At 38.1% G+C, this 19,614-nt stretch overlaps 1 protein-coding gene across 2 annotated transcripts in view; it reads left to right on the plus strand.

The window, feature by feature from the left end:
- The first annotated feature begins 30 nt into the window (after positions 1-30).
- NDUFC2 (NADH:ubiquinone oxidoreductase subunit C2) overlaps positions 31-19,614 on the plus strand; it is a 108,902-nt gene continuing 89,318 nt past the window's right edge. Inside the window, exons 1-3 of one of the 2 annotated variants that reach the window (XM_074303986.1) lie at positions 106-416; positions 5,333-5,476; positions 7,599-7,808. In XM_074303986.1, the coding sequence (XP_074160087.1) occupies positions 251-416; positions 5,333-5,476; positions 7,599-7,648 (360 nt within the window). In that variant the 5' untranslated portion in view covers positions 106-250 and the 3' untranslated portion in view covers positions 7,649-7,808. Of the gene's footprint in view, positions 417-5,332; positions 5,508-7,598; positions 7,809-19,614 lie in introns of those variants that run through there. The other variant, XM_074303988.1, reaches the window with a different exon arrangement.

Below are 19,614 nucleotides of genomic sequence, written 5' to 3' on the forward strand. Positions count from 1 at the left end.
GCGGCGTAACTTCGGGCGTAAGACCCGCCCTCTGCAGGCTTTGCGTCCCTCCCAGTCCGCAGGAGAGCCGCCGCGGGCCGCCTTCTTTTCCCTTCCGACTGCGGAGGGAAGGGGGCGGGCCTGTTGGAGCGGCGGAACCTGGGAGCGGCAGCCCCGGACGTTGCGTGCCGGGGGACGCCTTTGCTCCGCACACCGCGCGGTGCCCTTCACCTCAGCCGAAGGAGGCGGCGGCGGCCCCCGTAAAGGCGCGATGAGCATCAGGCCCAATTCCATCCCGCTGCAGTTCCTGCCCGATGAGGCCCGGAGCCTGCCGCCCCCCAAGTTGACAGACCCGCGGATCCTCTACACGGGCTTCATGGGCTACTGCGCGGGGCTGTTGGACAACCTGCTGCACCGCCGCCCGGTGATGACCGCTGGTGAGGACGCGCGTGCACGGGACGAGGAGCGAGTGCACTTTTTCGGGGGTTGGGGGTTACTAAGAGGTGCGCATGCTCAGTTCATGCGGTTGACGGTGGGAGGGGGCGGGAGAGGTGCTTTAATAGTTTGGGCTTCTGGGGAGACCAGTTGTAAGTCGCTTCTCTCCAGCTCTTTTTCCTGGGAGAGGGGATCTGGTATTGGAAGGGGAGCGGTGACGTCACGAGAGTGACATCCCCTTCCCGGGCTTCTCGGTCTCCTTGTTGTTGCTCACTTGTGTGTGTGACTCCTTTCAGAGATGAGAAAACTGAGGCAAACAGGGGGAGGTGACCTGTCCGGGTCACCCAGCCGGTGTCTGGGGAACGGAACCTGAGTGCTCCGACACCGGGCTGGCGCTCTGGCCACTGTGCCACCGGCGCCCTTACCTCGGCGGGCGCCCTTACCTCGGCGGCCCCCTGGCCTTCCGGTCAGCGCCAGCAGAGTTATTTATATGTTGTTATATCTATACGTGTCATTATAGAGAGAGAGTTAGACCTAAGCCGGAGGAAACACCTTGTCACGCAGTGGCGGTACGGTGGGGGGAGGCTCCTGGCTAAACGAGGGCCCGGCTGCGGCCCCAGAATCAGGAGGGTGTGAGGGGAAATACAGCGCGTTCTGTTCGGTAGTAGTGAGTATGAATGCCCGCGGAAGGCGGAGCGAGAGGTGTATAATGAAGGCCAGGCTCGGGAAGTGGAGCGCCAGACGTGTCCCTCTGGGAGTCATCTCCCGGGCGGCGGTCAGTGCTTCTGAACATAGGGGGCGGATGACGAGCAGAGAGGAAGAACAGAAGAGGCTCCGGGGGGCTCGCGGGGCCTGAGCATGAGGTGCATGAAGAGCCAGTAAAAGAGAGTGAAGATTCACGAGGGGACGTGGCCCCGGGCCTCGAGAGGCGAGAACATCCGGGAGAGGATCGGACACTGCCCGGGGGTCAAGAAGGGTGAGGAGGGAGAGCAGGCCAGGCTTAGAGGAGAGGACCGAGAGGTCCCCGGGGAGCTTCCGCCGAAAGGGAAAGGGACGAAAGGGGCGCTGGCTAACGGGACTGGCCGTTACTGTGAGTGAGGGCTTTTGGGCCCTGGGGAAGGCACGGCGGGTCTCTTGAAGATGAGAGACTGAGGATGATACTGAAAGGGATCTGCCGGGGAAGGGGAGGAGGAGAGAGCAAGGTGCCCGAGGAGGGCTTTCCTCTAGGAAAAGGGCTGCTTCATGTGACACGTAAGTGAAGGACAGACTGGGGAAAGCATCTGAGTGATCCCGGAGGAGGAGGAGGAGGATCAGAGACTAGAAGCTCCCAAAAAGCGGCCTTAACTTTTTAGTCTGCGACACTATTTATCCCCCTCTTCCAGAATCTTTTCCCAAGGGTTTCAGGCTCCCCCTCGCTCCTGGCTCCCCTGCCACCTCTCATACGGCTCCTTCTCAGTCTCTTTTGCTGGACTCAGACCACATCCCAACAGGACTTAGCGCAGAGGTTACCCTGGAACTTCTTCTCTTCTTCGTTTGTGCTGTTTATTTATTTTTTATTTATGCTATTTCATCAGTACCATGGATTCAGATTATCTTTGTACAGATAACTCACAGATCTTCTCCAACCCTAACTTCTTTGTGACCTCACATCTCTGACTGCCTGGATGAACTAGGACATCTTAAACTCATCATTCTCTCAAGCCTCCCACTCTTCCAGATTTCCCTGTTACTTTGAGGGCAGCACTGCTTTTCCAGGCTCTTCAGGCTTACAATCAATGTGTCATTTTCAACTCCTCATTATCTCTTTCCAAAACACACGTTTCCAGTTTGTTGCCACAGCCTGATTTTGCCTTTTCAGAATCTCTCAAATATTCCCCCTTCCCTGAAATGGTGAGCAATTTGATATACATGTGCAGTCATGTAGAACATATTTCTATATTAATCTTGTTATGAAAGAAAAGACCGATACTGGCTAAGAAATAGACTAGTTGATCAGTGGCATAGGTTAGGTTCACAGAGCAAGATAGTGAATAAAAATAGCAATCTAGTGTTTGACAAACACAAAGATCCCAAATTTTGGGATAAGAATTCATTATTTGACAAAAACTGCTGGGAAAACTGGAAATTAGTATGGCAGAAACTAGGCATGGACTCACACTTAACACTGTACACCAAGGTAAGGTCAAAATGGGTTCATGACCAAGGAATAAAGAATGAGATTATAAATAAATTAGAGGAACATAGATAGTTTACCTCTCACACTTGTGAAAAAGGAAGGAATTTATGACCAAAGGAGAACTAGAGATCATTATTGATCACAAAATAGAAAATCTTGATTATGTCAAATTGAAAAGGTTTTGCACAAACAAAACTAATGCAGACAAGATTAGAAAGGAAGTAACAAATTGGGAAAACATTTTTACAGTTAAAGGTTCTGATAAAGGCCTCATCTCCAAAATATACAGAGAATTGACTCTAATTTATAAGAAATCAAGTCAATCTCCAATTGATAAATGGTCAAAGGATATAAACAGACAATTCTCGGATAAAGAAATTGAAACTGTTTCTAGCCATATGAAAAGATGCTCCAAGTCATTATTAATCAGAGAAATGCAAATTAAGATAACTCTGAGATACCACTACACACCTGTCAGATTGGCTAGAATGACAGGGAAAGATAATGATGAATGTTGGAGACGTGGGAAAACTGGGACGCTGATGCATTATTGGTGGAGTTGTGAACGAATCCAACCATTCTGGAGAGCAATTTGGAACTATGCCCAAAAAGTTATCATACCCTTTGATCCAGCCTTGCTGCTATTGGGCTTATATCCCAAAGAAATACTGAGGAGGGGAAAGGGACCTATATGTGCCAAAATGTTTGTGGCAACCCTTTTTGTAGTGGCTAGAAACTGGAAGATGAATGGATGTCCATCAATTGGAGAATGGTGGGGTAAATTATGGTATATGAAGGCTATGGAATATTATTGTTCTGTAAGAAATGACCAGCAGGATGATTTCAGAAAGGCCTGGAGAGACTTACATGAACTGATGCTAAATGAAATGAGCAGGACAGGAGATCATTGTATACTTCAACCACAATACTACATGATGAACAATTTTGATGGGCGTGGCCCTCTTCAACAATGAGATGAACCAAATCAGTTCCAAGAGAGAAGTAATGAACTGAACCAGCTACACCCAGTGAAAGAACTCTGGGAGATGACTATGAACCACTACATAGAATTCCCAGTCCCTCTATTTTTGTCTGCCTGCATTTTGGATTTCCTTCACAGGCTAAATTGTACACTGTTTCAAAGTCCGATTGTACAGCAAAACAACTGTTTGGTCATGTGTGTGTGTGTGTGTGTGTGTGTGTATATATATATATATATATATATATATATATATATATATATATATAGTATTTAATTTATACTTTAACATATTTAACATGTATTGGTCGACTTGCCATCTGTGGGGAGGGGGGAGAAGGAGGGGAAAAATTAGAACAAAAGGTTTGGCAATTGTCAACGTTGTAAAATTACCCATGCAAATATCTGGTAAATAAAAACTATTTAAAAAAAAAAAAAAAAAGGAAAGGAAAGGAAAGAAAGAAAAAAGACCCAAAAAACCTGAGAAAATAAAGTGAAAAATAGTGTGCTTCAGTCTTGATTCAGACTCCATCAGTTCTTTCTCTGGAGGAGACAGCATTTTTCATCATGAGTCCTTTGGGATGGATTTGGATCATTGTATTGATGAGAAGAGCTAAGTCATTCACAATTGATCATTGTATAGTATTGTTGTTTAATATTTATTTATTTATAGATATTTATTTAGAAATTTATTTATTATTATTAAAAATTTATTTAGAAAACCAATATTTGTTTTTTTAAATCAGTATGCAGCCTGCAGAGATCTTGATATACCATTCAGTAGCCCCTGGTTTCTATTTGTGTTTGACACCACAACTCTACTGGGTTCCCTTATTGAATCCAGAATCAAAGATGAAATCTTCTCTTTGACTTAAGTTTTTCATTAGCTGGTCCCTTTCTGTCTTTGTACCTTCCTCCCCCTCCTTGGACTTTTCAGATAGTGACCTTGACGACCTTGCAGTGCTTTGAACAAGTCATTCCATTTTGAGACTCAAGAACATTTTCACTGACTGTCTTCCATGCCTCTTGCCCTCTCATGACTTTGCTTCCTGGCTTCCCTCACATCCTTTAGATTTCAGCTAAAATCTCACCTTTCTTAGATTTCTAAATGTTAGTGTCTTCTCATTGAGATTATTTCCACTTACACACACATACACACACCTTGATTGTACAGAATTGTTTGTATCTTGGCTCCCCCCATTGAATTGTGAACTCCTTGAAAACAGATCCTGTTTTTCTCTTTCTTTGTATCCCCAGGCATGATGTGGGACAGAGTCAGTGCTTGAGAAATTCTTGACTTGCAGACAAATTTTAATCCATTTCAAAAGAATTCTTGTGTTTTGTATTATTTCCCCAGAAGAAAATTTCATGGAATCAGATATGAACAGATTAGACCTTAGACTGTTAGAGTTAAAAGTGACTGTAGAGATCATTTTAATCTGTCTTTCTCATTTGAAGATAAAGAAACAGGCCTTCATATGGATTGCCCCAGTTAGGTTGTGCAGATAAATATTGGAGCAGGAATTAAAATCAGGCTTCCACTTGTGTTCTTTTTTCTGTGCCAGGCATCTTTATAACTTCCACAGTAAGGCACAGCAAATACCCAAGAATGAATGAATGAATTGGGAAATTTTTTATTTATGTGTTTTTAGAGTAATGGGAAAAAATGACTGCCCTTTGCATGATATTTAAATGCATTTTTTTCTTCATTGCAAAATCTTATTTCCATTTATCTTTTGGTTTTGATTTTTCATAAATTTCAGGATTGCATCGCCAGCTCTTGTATGTCACTTCATTCTTTTTTGTGGGATATTATCTTATTAAACGCCAAGACTTTAAGTATGCTGAAAGGGACCGTGATATGTTTCAATATATGAAACTGCATCCTGAGGATTACAAAGAAAAAGGTAGGTATTTCAAATTTCAAGAAATGCTGAAGTTATATCATATTTAATATGTAATTTGTAACTACGTATGAAACTATATGATATGATATGAAGTTTAAGTCATAGAAATAAAGTCCTTTAGTTCTATCCTGGTTATACAATTTGAGCAGAGTTTTCTAAAGTTTACATAGTCTAAACAACCACTTGAAAATTTGTTCCATATCATTACTAATAAGAAAATTACACTTCATACCCAATAAATGGGCAAATATTACCAAAAAATAATAATAATTAATAATGGGGTGAAGCATTCATCCCCTGAACTGTGACTGACCAGGGCTTTATATATTGCTCCTACCAGAGTAGAAAGAAGAATGAGACTGGATTACTTGGGAATGTAGATTTTATTTGCATTCTGTTGGCTTGCTATTAATCTTTATCATGAATAAATACTTTATTGTTCCAAGATCCTTCCTAGCCAGAACTTGCCAGGATGCTTATAAAATGATTTAGGTCCAAGTTAACACCAGAAGTTCCCAGGATCAGATTGATTTCTGTGAGCCCAGAAACATTTTGGAGCATGGGCTACATTTGATTTAAGTATCACAATAGCCCTGCAAAATAGGTAATGTATTGAGATTTAGGTTGATTTTCTTGTCTCAAGTCACACATCTGATAAGTGATGGAACAAGAATTATAACCCATATCTTGTAATTACACAGTCCAGCGTGTTAAATTTGTTTTCAAACAAATATAGTATTTTTTGTTTAAACAAAAAATGCTAGTCTTTTTAAACTTAACATAGTAAACAAACCAATATCTAACAATATTCAGTATATGATTCTCTTTATGTTTCTGTGCCTTAGTATATATAAAGTTCTTTTGCTTCCACTTTATTTTTGGTTATTTTCTGTATCCTTTTAAATTCATCATATTTAATGGTGCTATATCCATTCCATTAATGGTCCATCATTTCCCATTCTTAGGCATTTAGGTGTCCAGTTTTTCACTGCCTTACCACTCTCAATATTCTTGTTCACAGGTAGTTAACCAATTTTAGAGTAGAAAAGATTTCAATTATCGTCCAATTTGGCCTTCTCTTGTTTTGTTTTGTTTTGTTTTTTCTTTTACTGTACATTTTCTTATATACCATTCATTTCCAGATCTATTCCTCTCACCCCGTGAGCCTTTCCTTTTAGAAAAGATTAAAAAAGAAAAAGGGGGGGGGGTAGGAAAAGCCCCACAAAACCACTCAAACATCAACTGTGTGATAGTATACAATATTCTGTAAACAAAGTCCCTTCTAAATTGTGTGAAGGGAGTGAATGTGCCTTTTCTTGACTATTTTCTGGAGCCATAATTTGAAGTTTTATTGATCTTTCCGTTTGCATTATTGTAATGATTGTATTTGTTGTTTTCCTGATCCTGCTTCACTTCCTGAATTACCTGATATCTCACTAAATTCTTCATGTTTGTCTAATTGTGCCAATTTGGTGATACCCCATCTCATTCATGTGCCACAATTTATGTAGCTGTGGGTCAGTCAAATGTAGCTTCTTACTTTTCAGAAAATGGGATTCAAGTCCCACAAAACTAAAGTAACTTCCCCAAGATCCCATTACTATGTTGTATTGCAACCTGACATAGGATCCAGATTTGAGTGGCTTTTTCTCTTTTTGATAACATCTTTAGATTTACAGAATAGAATTGTGGGATTAGTAAGTTTTATTAATTTGAGAAAGCTAAAAGATCAATTTAAAATCTGGTATAAATATCATGCCCTACTGTAGTTCTGAATAGTTGATGGCTGTGAGCCCTTTATTTTGAAAACAAGAGCTCAAAGACATTTGATGTGTCTGGCTGCTTGCCCTCTCCTGACTGATAGAGTCAGTGCTTTTTTGCTTTCCTCTCTGTCTTCCACATAGTAGCACTGCAGTTCTAATAGCCTTACCACTTCCAACTCAGTATTCTAAAGGGAAGCAAAACAAAATTTTTCTAACCTATTGCTCTGGAAAATTTCTGAGTGACACAGTATATTCCTATGTGGATTCTTATATATTATATATATTCAAGGAAATTTTAAACTAAATTTCTAATGAAAATACTTAAAGTACTTATTTTATAATATCCTTTTCTTTTGTAGAAAAGAAAACTTATGCTGAAATCCTTGAAGACTTCCATCCAATTCGCTGAAACTTCTCCCACTACCTGCTTTTATCTCTTTCCCAAGAGTTTTTGTTATTGAACTTAATAGTTTGTATTTCTAATATATCTCAAATTCATGCATAATGAAAAAAATTATGGTCTTGTTATTAAATGAGTGATGTGAATACATAGACTATTTCAATCATCTACCCTCATGTGTATGTTATGCCTTAGTACTTATAGCAAAGTATGGGGTTAAGATTTTGGGTGTGATTGTTTGGGTTCCAAAAGGCTCCTTGCCAGACTCCAAGTGTTTCTTACTTTCTGGGGTTTGATTGTGCAGGACATCTTAAGAGTTTCTTAAAAGAAGAGCACCTGTCTTGGGAAAAGACATTTTACATTCTAACTCATGCACTGATACGTGAGATTAACCAAGATCACCCTAAGGACTCACAGTTAATCAGGTTTTATTAAATGCTTGCTACATGGTAGACACTTTGCTAAGCAAAGAGGTAAAAACAGTCCTTATCCTCAGGGAGCTCACATTCTAATGGAGGAGTTTATTGTTCAGTCTATTCAATCTCGTCTAATTCTTTGTGATCCCATTTAGATTTTCTTGGCAAGAATACTATAGTAGTTCCTTCTCATTTTACTGACAAGGAAACAAAGGCAATAACAAAGGTTAAATAACTTGCCCAGAGTCACAGCCAGTGAATGTCTGCAGTCAGAGTTGAACTCGGGTCCTCTGACGGGTGTTCTATCTGCTGTGTCACTTAGACACCCCAGTGGAGGGGACAATGTTCCAATAACTGGAAGGTTATCTTGGAGGGAGCAGTATGGAACTGGGAATGCTAAGGAAGATGGGATTTGAGCTAAGCCCTGAAGGAAAGCAGGAAAGCTGGGAGGGAGAGCAGAGGAAGAAGGCTTTCCAGGCCTAAAGGACAGATTGTAAAAAGGACCACAGATGCAATAGAGTGTTGTAGGTAGAATAGTAAGAGCAGTGTAGCTGCTTAATTTACTCTCTGGATAAGGGAGTGTATAGGAAGAAGACAGCAAAGGGAGGAGGAGATTAATTAGTGAAAGGCTTTAAATTCCAAAAAGAGCATTCACAAAGCATGGAGGCAATTTGGAGCCTTTGGAGTTTAGAGGGGGGCCTGAAACACAGTCCCACTTACATTTTAGGAAAATCATCATCTGAGAGAATGGATTGGAACAGAGAGACTGCCTGAAAGGCTGTTGCAGCAATCCAGTATAGATGGTGAGAGCTTTCACAATGGTGGTTATTATGTGAGTGGAGAGAAATAGCTATATAAGGGATCATGACATTGGAAATCACAAGATTGGACAACACTTTGGATATGAAGGTGAGTTCAAGTGAGGAATTACAGTTGGTTCAAGGTTGTGGGCCTTGGGAACTGGAAGGATGGTGGTGATAAAGGTTTGGAACAGCCCTAGGGTAAGGGGGACAGCAAATCAATTAGGGTGATATAAAAGGATTGGCTGAAGACCCCTTTTTGGTTCTGTAATAAATTTGTAATGGGCCAAGTCACTTGGTTCTGCAGTTTCTCCCACTCCATCCAGCATAGATCCTTGATCCGAGTCATCCAGGGTTGGGTTTTGGCTAAGTGTGGTCAATAGTACAAAGAGAGAGCAGGGAGTTCAGAGGTAAAGGATAGAACTAGACTGAGGCACTGAGAAGTTAAGATAGGTGAACCAGGGTTCAGCCAGGACACCCTAGCCAGGCAGCCCAACCAGGGCAACTTACGGCTTCAAACAGAAGAGTCATAGACACACTAGAGGTTACAGCGCGAATGCGAAACAGGATTGGGGCAGAAGAAGAGCTGGCATGGCAAACGATCATCAGATAAGGGAGCTTCGTGAGCGTGGAGCTGGAACACGTGGGGCAATGGCAAGACGAAGAGTAGGAGCATGAAACAGGTGGACTGGGAGAACTGCAGAAGTTGGTGCACTTAAAGGAGTCAGCATGGGTATTGAACTCCACTAGGAAAGAAGGAAATTTTCTAGAGACTAGAAAGAACAAGTAAGATTTACAGGCTGAAATCTGAACCCTCATTGTGGGTTCAGGGATATAGTGAGAACAAACAAGGATTTGGGGATATCGCCTTGTACGTATCAAAGTAGCAGAGTAACCTTTAAGAGGTATGTGGGAGCAGAGCTGCCTCAACTGATCATGAATAAATGTTGGGGATTTTTATGGGACAATTGATTTACACATCATTACTTCACATTACTCAATGCTTGTGGTCTGATAAGTAAGAAACCTGTTCATAAAAGAGATAATGGGAAATATGTCATTGGGATTCTATGACTGCCTTCATGAGATTGTCATCCTAACCTTTCTGCAATCTACATTCACATGGAATTGGTTTAATTTTTAGTAGTATTTTATTTTTTCAAATACATGCAAGAATATTTTTCAACATTCACCTTTGCAAAAACTTGTGTTCTAAGTTTTTCTCCCTCTTTCCCCCTGTAATAACAAGTGATCTTCCCCAAGAGCCAATATAAGTTAAACATGTGCAATTCTAAACATATTTTCATTTTTGTCATACTGTGTAAGAAAAATCAGATCAAAAAGAAAAAAAAAAAAACAAGCAAACAACAAAAAAGTGAAAATACTATACTTCAATCTGCATTCAGTCTCCATAGTTCTCACTCTGGATGCAGAATTCATTTTCCATCTCAAATCTATTGGGATTGCCTTCAATTAACTCACTGTTGAAAAGAGCCAAGTCCACCATATTTGATCATCATATAATTTCGTGAACAGTGATGTCTTGGCAATGCTCACTTCACTTAGCATCAGTTCATGTAAGTCTCTCCAGGTCTCTGAAATCATCCTGCTGATTGTTTCTTTTAGAACAATATATTTCATTACATTCATATACCATAATTTACTCAGCCATTCCCCAACTATTGAGTATCCACTCAATTTCTAGTTCCTCACCACTACAAAAAGGGCTGCCACAAACATTTTTGCACATGTGGGTCCTTTTCTCTCTTTTATGATCTCTGGGATATAAATCCAGTAGAGACACTTTTGGATCAAAGGCTATGGCAGGAATTGGTTTAATTATGGATGTATTACACAATTCCCACTTGGCAGCTGTTGGCATTTTGTCTTTGCAGAGTGAATTACCTATTTGTCAATATAAACACTTTTACCAAAGTCCAAGTTCTTTCGGTTAAAATAAGGTACAATTATCTTTAAATTAACCTCTATATCAGGAGATACTTAGGTTTGTTTGGAGCATTGTAGATGACAAACAGTTCACTCAATAGGGTTCAGTTGTCAGGAAACAAATACCCAAATTTGCAATATAGGCAGTCATTAGATATGGTAAGATTCCATATAGTCCTACTACTTGTGAACTACAAGGTTTTCATACTATGTTCTAATTTATATTCTTAAAGTTGTATTCATTATTACAGAGGAAAAAAAGTTATTAGAAAATCTGAATGAATTCATTACTAAACAGATTCTAATAAACAGAGTTCCTATAGAGCTCTATCTTCCCATCAGTTTGGAAAAAAGGGACTTAGAAAACTTTTGATAATTTGTGCACATTCATATCTCATGTAAATTTTATAAATCCATGAAGCTTTCTTATCATAATCTGAAGTTTTAAAATACAAACCCAGTTTTCTAGTTACCAAGTCTAAAGGACTACTGATTGCATTTCTGGTTTCAGTTTATTTTTAGGCTTAAAATTTATCAAATGTTCCAGCCACCTGAATTTATGAGCCATAAATACACTTGTCCTTTCTGCTGGAAGCCACCCATTTAGGGTCATGGTTGATTAATGTCTGCTTCACTCCCAACTGTAGGTAAATTTTTTTTCTATTTTTTTTTTTCAGTATATGGACCATCTCTATACAATTCTTATTGTCTTCTAACTTTACCAAAACCAATAATTCTTGATGTGTTAACATCTATATATTTAAATATTTATTATTAACCAAAGAGAGATCACCATGTTTCCTAGATAAATGTTTCTAATATGTGAAGGTTCAAATTCATAAAGCTCTCATAAGTCTTCCATAATGAAAGAGGGTTCTCACCACCCACTACTCTTAATATTTTTAATATAATAGAAGCATCATATGCTAGTTATTCCCAAACATTAATAGCATAGCTTATAATACTTAACTATTATAAATAGCATCAATGTAAACAAGCTTATGAATATTTGAAATGCAAAACATAGCAGCTTAATTCCATCAAATACCAGTTTAATTGAATACATTTACTATGTGAATTTACTAAATGAATACATTTCTACATCAAAAAAACATGCATTTGTTCTGGCATTCTATAATGGTTCCGTTGTTTTTTTTTTTTTAATAAACCAGCAAAATTGTCTATGTAAAGGAAAAAATAAAATATTATAAGAAAAGAATACACAATAAGTAATGCCACCACTGCAAAAATATATTGTTATTCATCAATTATCCACAGCCCAGGTCAACTATACCAGGACTGATAATTGTCCCAACTAATCTTATCAGATCCAACATAATTCTGAACTTTAATTGCTTAAGTCTAACATTGCTCCATGATTCCAGCTTCCTTTTCAAAATCCACATAAAGATACCAGTTTTTGTGAAATTAGGATGGGAAATCATTAGGAAACTCCCTAAAACCTTGAGAAACAATTGTTCATCTTTTAAATGTCTTTTTAAATTGCAAACTTAACAAATGTGAACTGTTTAAAATACAAGCAACAGAAAGAGGATTGTATATGAAATCATGAACCTCTGAAGTATATATTAAATTTAACATGATATAAATTTAACAAAATTGCCCCAACTTACCTGTGCTCCCTTCTGAACTGAGAAAAATTATCATCTCTTCAGAAAGCTTGCTCATCCTAAAGGACGGATAGGGACCCACATATGCAAAAATGTTTGTGGCAGCCCTTTTTGTAGTGGCAAGAACTTGGAAACTTGAGTGGATGCCCATCAGCTGGAGAATGGCTGAATAAATTATGGTACATGAATGCTGTGGAATATTATTGTTCTGTAAGAAATGATCAGCAAGATGATTTCAGAGAGGCTTGGAGAGACCTACATGAACTGATGCTGAGTGAAATGAGCAGAACCAGGAAATCACTGTACACGGCAACAGCAAGATTATAAGATGATCATTTCTGATGGGCGTGGCTCTTTTCAAAAGTGAGGTGAGTCATCTGCATCCAGAGGGAGAACTGTGGGAACTGAGTGTGGACCACAACATAGCATTCTCACTCTCTCTGTTATTTGCTTACATTTTGTTTTCTTTCTTAGTTTATCTTTTTCTCCCTTCTTGATCTGATTTTTCTTGTACAACAAGATAACTGTATAATATGTATACATATATTGGATTTAACATGTATTAGATTACCTGCCAGCTAGGGGAGGGAATTGGAGATAAGGAGGGGAAAATTTGGAACAAAAGGTTATGTAAGGGTCAATGCTGGAAAAATTACCCATGTATATGCTTTGTAAATAAAAAGCTTTAATAAAAAAAAAAAAAGAAAGAAAGCTTGCTCAAATGGAAACAGGTAGAAGCTTTTCTCTCTCTTTTCATTCCAACGTTGATATTATTGTTCAGTTTTGTGAATAACTAATAGTTAGGAAATAGCTTACAATTCAAACCAATTATGTTGCAAGAAATATTTCTTTTTGTCTGTATTTCACTTTCCTATTAGTAAATTTAATTTCTTTATCTTAAACTTTTCTGCTTCCAAATTTTCAATGTATAATTAGATCTAGTTTCTTTTTTTCCCACTGTTTCTGCATATCTTGCAATTTAATTTACTTCTGTGATGGACCCATTTTAAGTGTTTGTTGTTTTAATTTTTAAACATGCTAGTGTTCAAACTGCACTGGCTTCTTTTGGGCTTTTTGCAAAGTTTCTTGAATCAATCGCATAACTTTATTGAGTTTTCTGAAATGAAAACTTCCATATTTCCAGAAAGTTTTATTTTTTTCTATCCATTGTCCTTCAGGTACTACAGTACTATAGTTACAATTAGTTCTGTACATATTTTGCTTCAATGAACTAAATGATCGCGTGCCACCAAATCATTTACCCAATCATTTACTTTTTTCCCCAAAAAAATTTCTTTTCTTATTTTAAAGAGGAAAAATTAAAAGACAGGAGTTACTAGAAGAAAGAGGAAGAGACTAAATAGCTTTTCATAATAAATCAACAATTTGCCTTGAGAAGTGATAAGTAAAAGAAACTTTCAATTTTGGGACTCAAACTGCAAAAATGCTTCTTCAGTATTAAGAGATAACTGAAACCCAGCAGTGCCATTACTGGGTCTGTATCCCAAGAAACTCATAAAATAGGGAAAAGAACCTTCATGTGCAAAAATGTTTGTAGCAGTTCTTTTTTTGTGGTAGCAAAGAATTGGAAAAGGAGTGAAGGCCCATCAAGTGGGGAATGGCTGAACAAGTTGTGGTATGTAAAAAAATAAAATATTATTCTATAAAAAATTGATGAACAAGCTGATTTTAGGAAGGCTGGAAAGATTTGCATGAACTCTGAGTGAAACAAGCAGAACCAGGAATACATTGTACACAATAACAGCAAGAATGTGCAATGATCAACTATGAAAGACTTGGTTTTTTTCAATAGTTCAGTGATCCAAAGCAAACCCAATTGACTTTGGACAGAAAATGCTATCTGTTTTCAGAAAAAGAACTATGAAGATTGTATGAAAACACATGCTATGTTCATTTCTTGTTTCTGTTTTGATCTCTCATGGTTTTTTTTTTCCTTTTGTTCTGATTTTTCTCTTCCAACATGATTCATAAAGCAATTTATATTAAAAACAAATAAATCTACTAGGAAAACCACATATAATTGGAAAATATTTAACAAAATAAATAAAAATTTTTAAAAAGATACAGTACAAGGTTTGAGGGAATCCTTTACCCCAGTCTCCATGCATGAGAAAAAGAGAATAAAAGTAGTTGAATTTCTTAATTTCCATTTTAACAATCTTTAAGTTCTGAGAAACTTCACTATGAAATTCAGTATAAACTTGATTTTTATTCCATTATAATTCACATGTTCATATTCAAAAGTTCATTTTTATTTGATTCTTAAATACATTATCATAAATTTAATCTTAAATGAAGTATGTTTTTTCAATATTTAAATAAAGTATTTTTTAAGTATGTTTTTTTCTCTTGGCAATTAACATCTATTTTAGCCCTGGAGCAGCTAGATTAGGGAAAAAGAAGACTTCCACTTAAATTAGGAAAATTCTTATTTTCCTTTGAAAGTGATTAGCAGGAGTTAATCATATACAAGTGTTTATGATTATAATTTTGTTGTTATTCAGTTGTTTTCAGTGATGTCTGACTCTTCACAACCCCATTTGGGGTTTTCTTGGCAAAGATCCTAAAGTTATTTTGTCATTTCCAAATCATTTTACAGATAAGGAAACTGAGTCAGACAGGGCTAAGTGACTTGCCTAGGATCACACAGTTAGATGTCTGAGGCTGGGTTGAACTGTGGTTCACCTGACTCCAGGCTCAAAGCTGTATCTAACGAGATTAGAATCCTTCCTAGAATCATTCTAAGTATAATAACTTTAAAAATGAATAAGGTATACAAACAATAAGCTGGCAGTATCTTTCTCAGATAGGAAGAAGTAATTAACTTAGTGCTACCTCCTTTTGTGCTACAAGATCATTTTTATATAAATCAGGAAGATGTAATAGAAAGACAGATGGCCATAGCTGACTATAGCCCTGACAGACCAAGAGTTAGCATCCAGGGCCAGGAAATTCCTGGGTTCTCAAACAAAACTAATGGATGCCAGCACTGTCAAGACAAGAAAGCTTGCTGCCTTCCAATAAATCAAAGCTACAGTTAACTTGATTTTAAGATCTTCAGTGAATACCAAAGCCAGCTTACCCACCAAGGACCCAAGACACCTTCAAGCCAAATTCACTTAAATGCAATCACCAGAAATAGACTCCCACACATCAACGGTGGAAAATTCAAAACCTTCCTGCATCCTGTCAGAGGGATCTAGATGGCACAGTGGGTAAAGTTCTGGAATCAAGAAGATCTGGCACTAGCAATTAATTTATCCCTCAAACTCCCAGAATTAGCTTACATCGAGTAGTAAAAACAGGAAAATCCCAGCAGATATTTACCAGGGTCCTTTCCAGAAGAAAGCATCAAGCCAAACTTGATTTTGTTTTGGCAGTCCAACTGAGGCAGTCTGGCAAGGAGTTTAGCCCTCACCAAAATGGGGCCTGGAATGTTGACATGGGAAGACAGCTCCTTCCCACCAATCCTGGTCTTCATAATTTGAGATTAGTCATACAGGTCAGAGTAACAGCACCAGATTTATTGAAGAATTAATTTACCACTCTGCACTCTCTGATTTTACCAAAGTATTTTTATCATTTGTAGCCAAAAGGAAAGGCCCAGGTTATGGATCCACTAACTAATCAGATGTCTTACCCAAATGACCTGAGCTAAGTATACTTGGATAGCTTTTAATTTTTTGAGAACAGAAAAAAATAAATAAGGGTGGTACAAAGTTGGGAGATTAATGAAGGTATACAATGTTGGAAGAAAAATGAAAGTATACAAAATAGTCAGTGAAGCTCAGCAGCTAAGTGGGAGTTTGGGGAATATTCTGAGAAAAAGGTTATATATTCATGAATAATTGATTGCAGCTGTTTGAGTAGGTACTTTCCATTGTTCTAGTTAAAGGCAGAAAGGGTTCTCATGAGAATGAAAATTTCTCACACTCCTTTAGGGTAGCAAGGTCTAGCTAACCTGCAGGGTCCTCTGCAGTAACATCAACCTCTCTAAAAGCACAACAAATTAAAGGCAAGCCATCAGCCCTAATTTTACAAATGCCTAATGATATACCATCTTCCATACTTGTATTATCTATAGTCAATAAACATTTATTATTTATATGAATGTTGAACTAGACATGTCTCACTGTTGGGTATTTAATCATGAAAGTTCCCTCTTTTAGGGTAAGTCAACTTCATTTCTCTTCTTCATGAGAGTTCTGAGACATTGTTTCAGTTAATATAAATGTCATGATGTTCAGTTACATCCACTTTTTCTATGGCCCATTTGCACTTTTTTTGGGCAAAATATACTGGAGTGCTTTGCAATTTTCTTCTTCAATTTATTTTACAGATAAGAAAACTGAGGCAATCAGGTTAAGTGACTTGCCAGTATGTGTCTAAAACTGGATTTGAACTTCCAGACCCAGTGCTCTTCCCATTGCCTACCTGCCTTTAATTAATATAAATAAAATCAGGCTTTATTTGATTTTTACTCTCAAAGGGAAATCTCAAAGACAGGTACACTCATTGATGTGATAGACCTCCATCCAATGTGATTTAAATACAATTAAGTGACTGGGGGGGTTAAAATCACATTAAATGGAGACTGACTACCATTAAGTGACTAGGGGGGCCCACCATAATGCACAGTGATGGACCAAGAATCAGATTCATTTTTGTGAATTCAACTTTGGCCTCAGACACAAGTTGTGTGATCCTAAGCAAGTCACTTAACCCAGTTTGCCTTAATTTTCTCATCTACAAAATGAGCTGGAGAAGAAAATAACAAAGTACTCTGTATCTCTGCCAATAAAACTCCAAATCAGGTCGTGAAGAATAAGATCTGACTGATACAACACAACAACAAGTGATAAGGGATAGTGGATTGGGGAAGAGTTGAGGCAATCGAAGCCCTAGACTAGTAGGAAGGGTCACCTAAACTTAATGTTGAAAAATAGAAAGGATATCAGAGTTAGGCAATCCACCAGAGTCTGTATGGGATACTCTCATGGAGTTGATGGGACAATTTTAGTTGTGATACATAAGTCTCAATACATGTGGATAGGGTGGCCACAACCAAGAATCCCTCAAACCTCATGGCTAGAACTGTGAACTCTGCAGAAGAAATTTGTAAATGAATTGAACAAAACTGATTTCATCTCTCCCCCAACTCCTCTCCTCTTTCAAGCTTCTTTGTTTCTGTCAAAGGCATAGCCATCCATTCTTTGAGCTTTATAATCTAAGAACAGTCTTTGGCTTCTCACTCTCCCTCATCACCATTCATCCAGTCATTCACCAAAACTTGCCATTTCTGCCTTCACAGTATCTCTTGTTTCTGAGCCCTTTCCTCTCCATACAGCCACTACCTTGGTTTAGGCCCTTAGGTCTCTCCCCTAGATCATTGCAAGAGCATCCTAACGAATCTCCTTGCCTTGCCCCACTTCAGTCCATCGTGCACACTGCTGCCAGAGTCATTTACATTATGTCCAGATCTGACCCTGCTCAATCAATTCCACTGGCTCCTTCTTGTCTCTGCTTGGTTGGCTGTAGTCCTTTGTTATTGAAGGGGTCCCCACCATATTGGAGTCAAGGTAGAGTGTGTCTGACTGTGGCTGATCAGATCAATACAAGTTCAAAGACTCTAGGATACGATATAAATTTTTTTTAGACCTCAAAGTCTTTTACAACTTGGTCCTAGTCTGTCTTTTTAACCTGCCTGGAGATTACACCCCCTCCCACAATCTGGGATCCAACTCCACTGACCTCTTTTTCTCACTTAGGGTACTCCATTTCCCATCTCCTTGCTAGTACACGGGCCCTTCCACATACCCAGCATGCACTCCTTCCTTTCCTTTTCATCATTGTTCTTTCTCCCTTGAGATACAACTGAAGCACTACATTAGCTTCTACATCAGCCTTTCCTGATTTTCCTAACTGATAATGCACTCCCTCTGAAACTACCTCCTTTAACCACTTTGTATTTATTCTCCTTATATTTATTCTTTATGTGTGTGTGTGTGTGTGTGTGTGTGTGTGTGTGTGTGTGTGTGTGTGTGTGTATTGATTGTCTCCATTAAAATGTAAGCTCATTGAGGACAAGGACTGTCTCATTTTTGTCTTTGTATTCCCAATTCCTAGTACAGTGCCTGGTGCATAGTAAATGCTTACTAAATATTTTTTTCCATTGATTATAACTTTGCCTCAAAAAAGAAGGGAATATAGGCCTTTTTAAATGAATTTTATTTACAGATCTACATTCTATCTCTCCCATATATCTTTTCCTCCCCAATGAGAAAAGAAGGAAAATAAAATCCCTATTATAAATGTATATAGTCAAGCAAAAAATAACCATTGGATATGTCCCCTCAAAATATGCCTCAATCTGTTCTCTGAGTTTATCATCTCTCTAAAAAGAGGTAATTTTCATGTCTCATCTTGAATCCTCTGGAATTATGTTAGAGCATTGTGTTGATTGGCACTCCTAAGTCTGAGTTGTTTATCCTGACAATATTGCTGTCATTTTATAAATTATTTTTCTAATTCTTTCCATCTCAGTCAGTATCAACTCATACAAATCTTTCTTCATTTCTCTGACCCTATCCCCTTCATTATCTCTTACAATATAATAAAACACTAATGTACCTTGGGGGGGGGAGACACTGAATATGGGAACTTATGAGATGTGGGGGTTACTTATTGCTTCTTTCCTTTTAATAAAACTTTCTTTTGATGGATGATTATGGAATATGTTTTCAAGTAGAAAATTTGTACCGTCTCTCAAGATGTCCAGCAGATAGATTTTTTTTTAAACTACAGACCATATCAACAATGCTCCAAAAGCTATCAAACTGTATATATTCTTCCACACAGAGCTACAAGTGCTAAAGCCCTAAAGAGATCAAAGAATAAGGATAGGGTCCCATATGTACAAAAATGAATGGATGCCCATCAATTGGCGAATGGTTGAACGGGCTATGGGATGAATATAAAGAGATACTCTTATGCCATAAAAAAATAATGAATAGGATAGTTTCAGAAAACATGGCAAGATTTGCATGAACTGATGTAGAATGAAGTAAGCAGAACCAGAATAATAGTTTATACAATAACAACAATGTTATAAAAGTAATGAACTTTGAAGACTTAGTAACTAATTGTGACCAACCACAAAT

The sequence above is a fragment of the Sminthopsis crassicaudata genome, chromosome 3, assembly GCF_048593235.1.
Source record: "Sminthopsis crassicaudata isolate SCR6 chromosome 3, ASM4859323v1, whole genome shotgun sequence".
Lineage (NCBI taxonomy): Eukaryota > Metazoa > Chordata > Mammalia > Dasyuromorphia > Dasyuridae > Sminthopsis > Sminthopsis crassicaudata.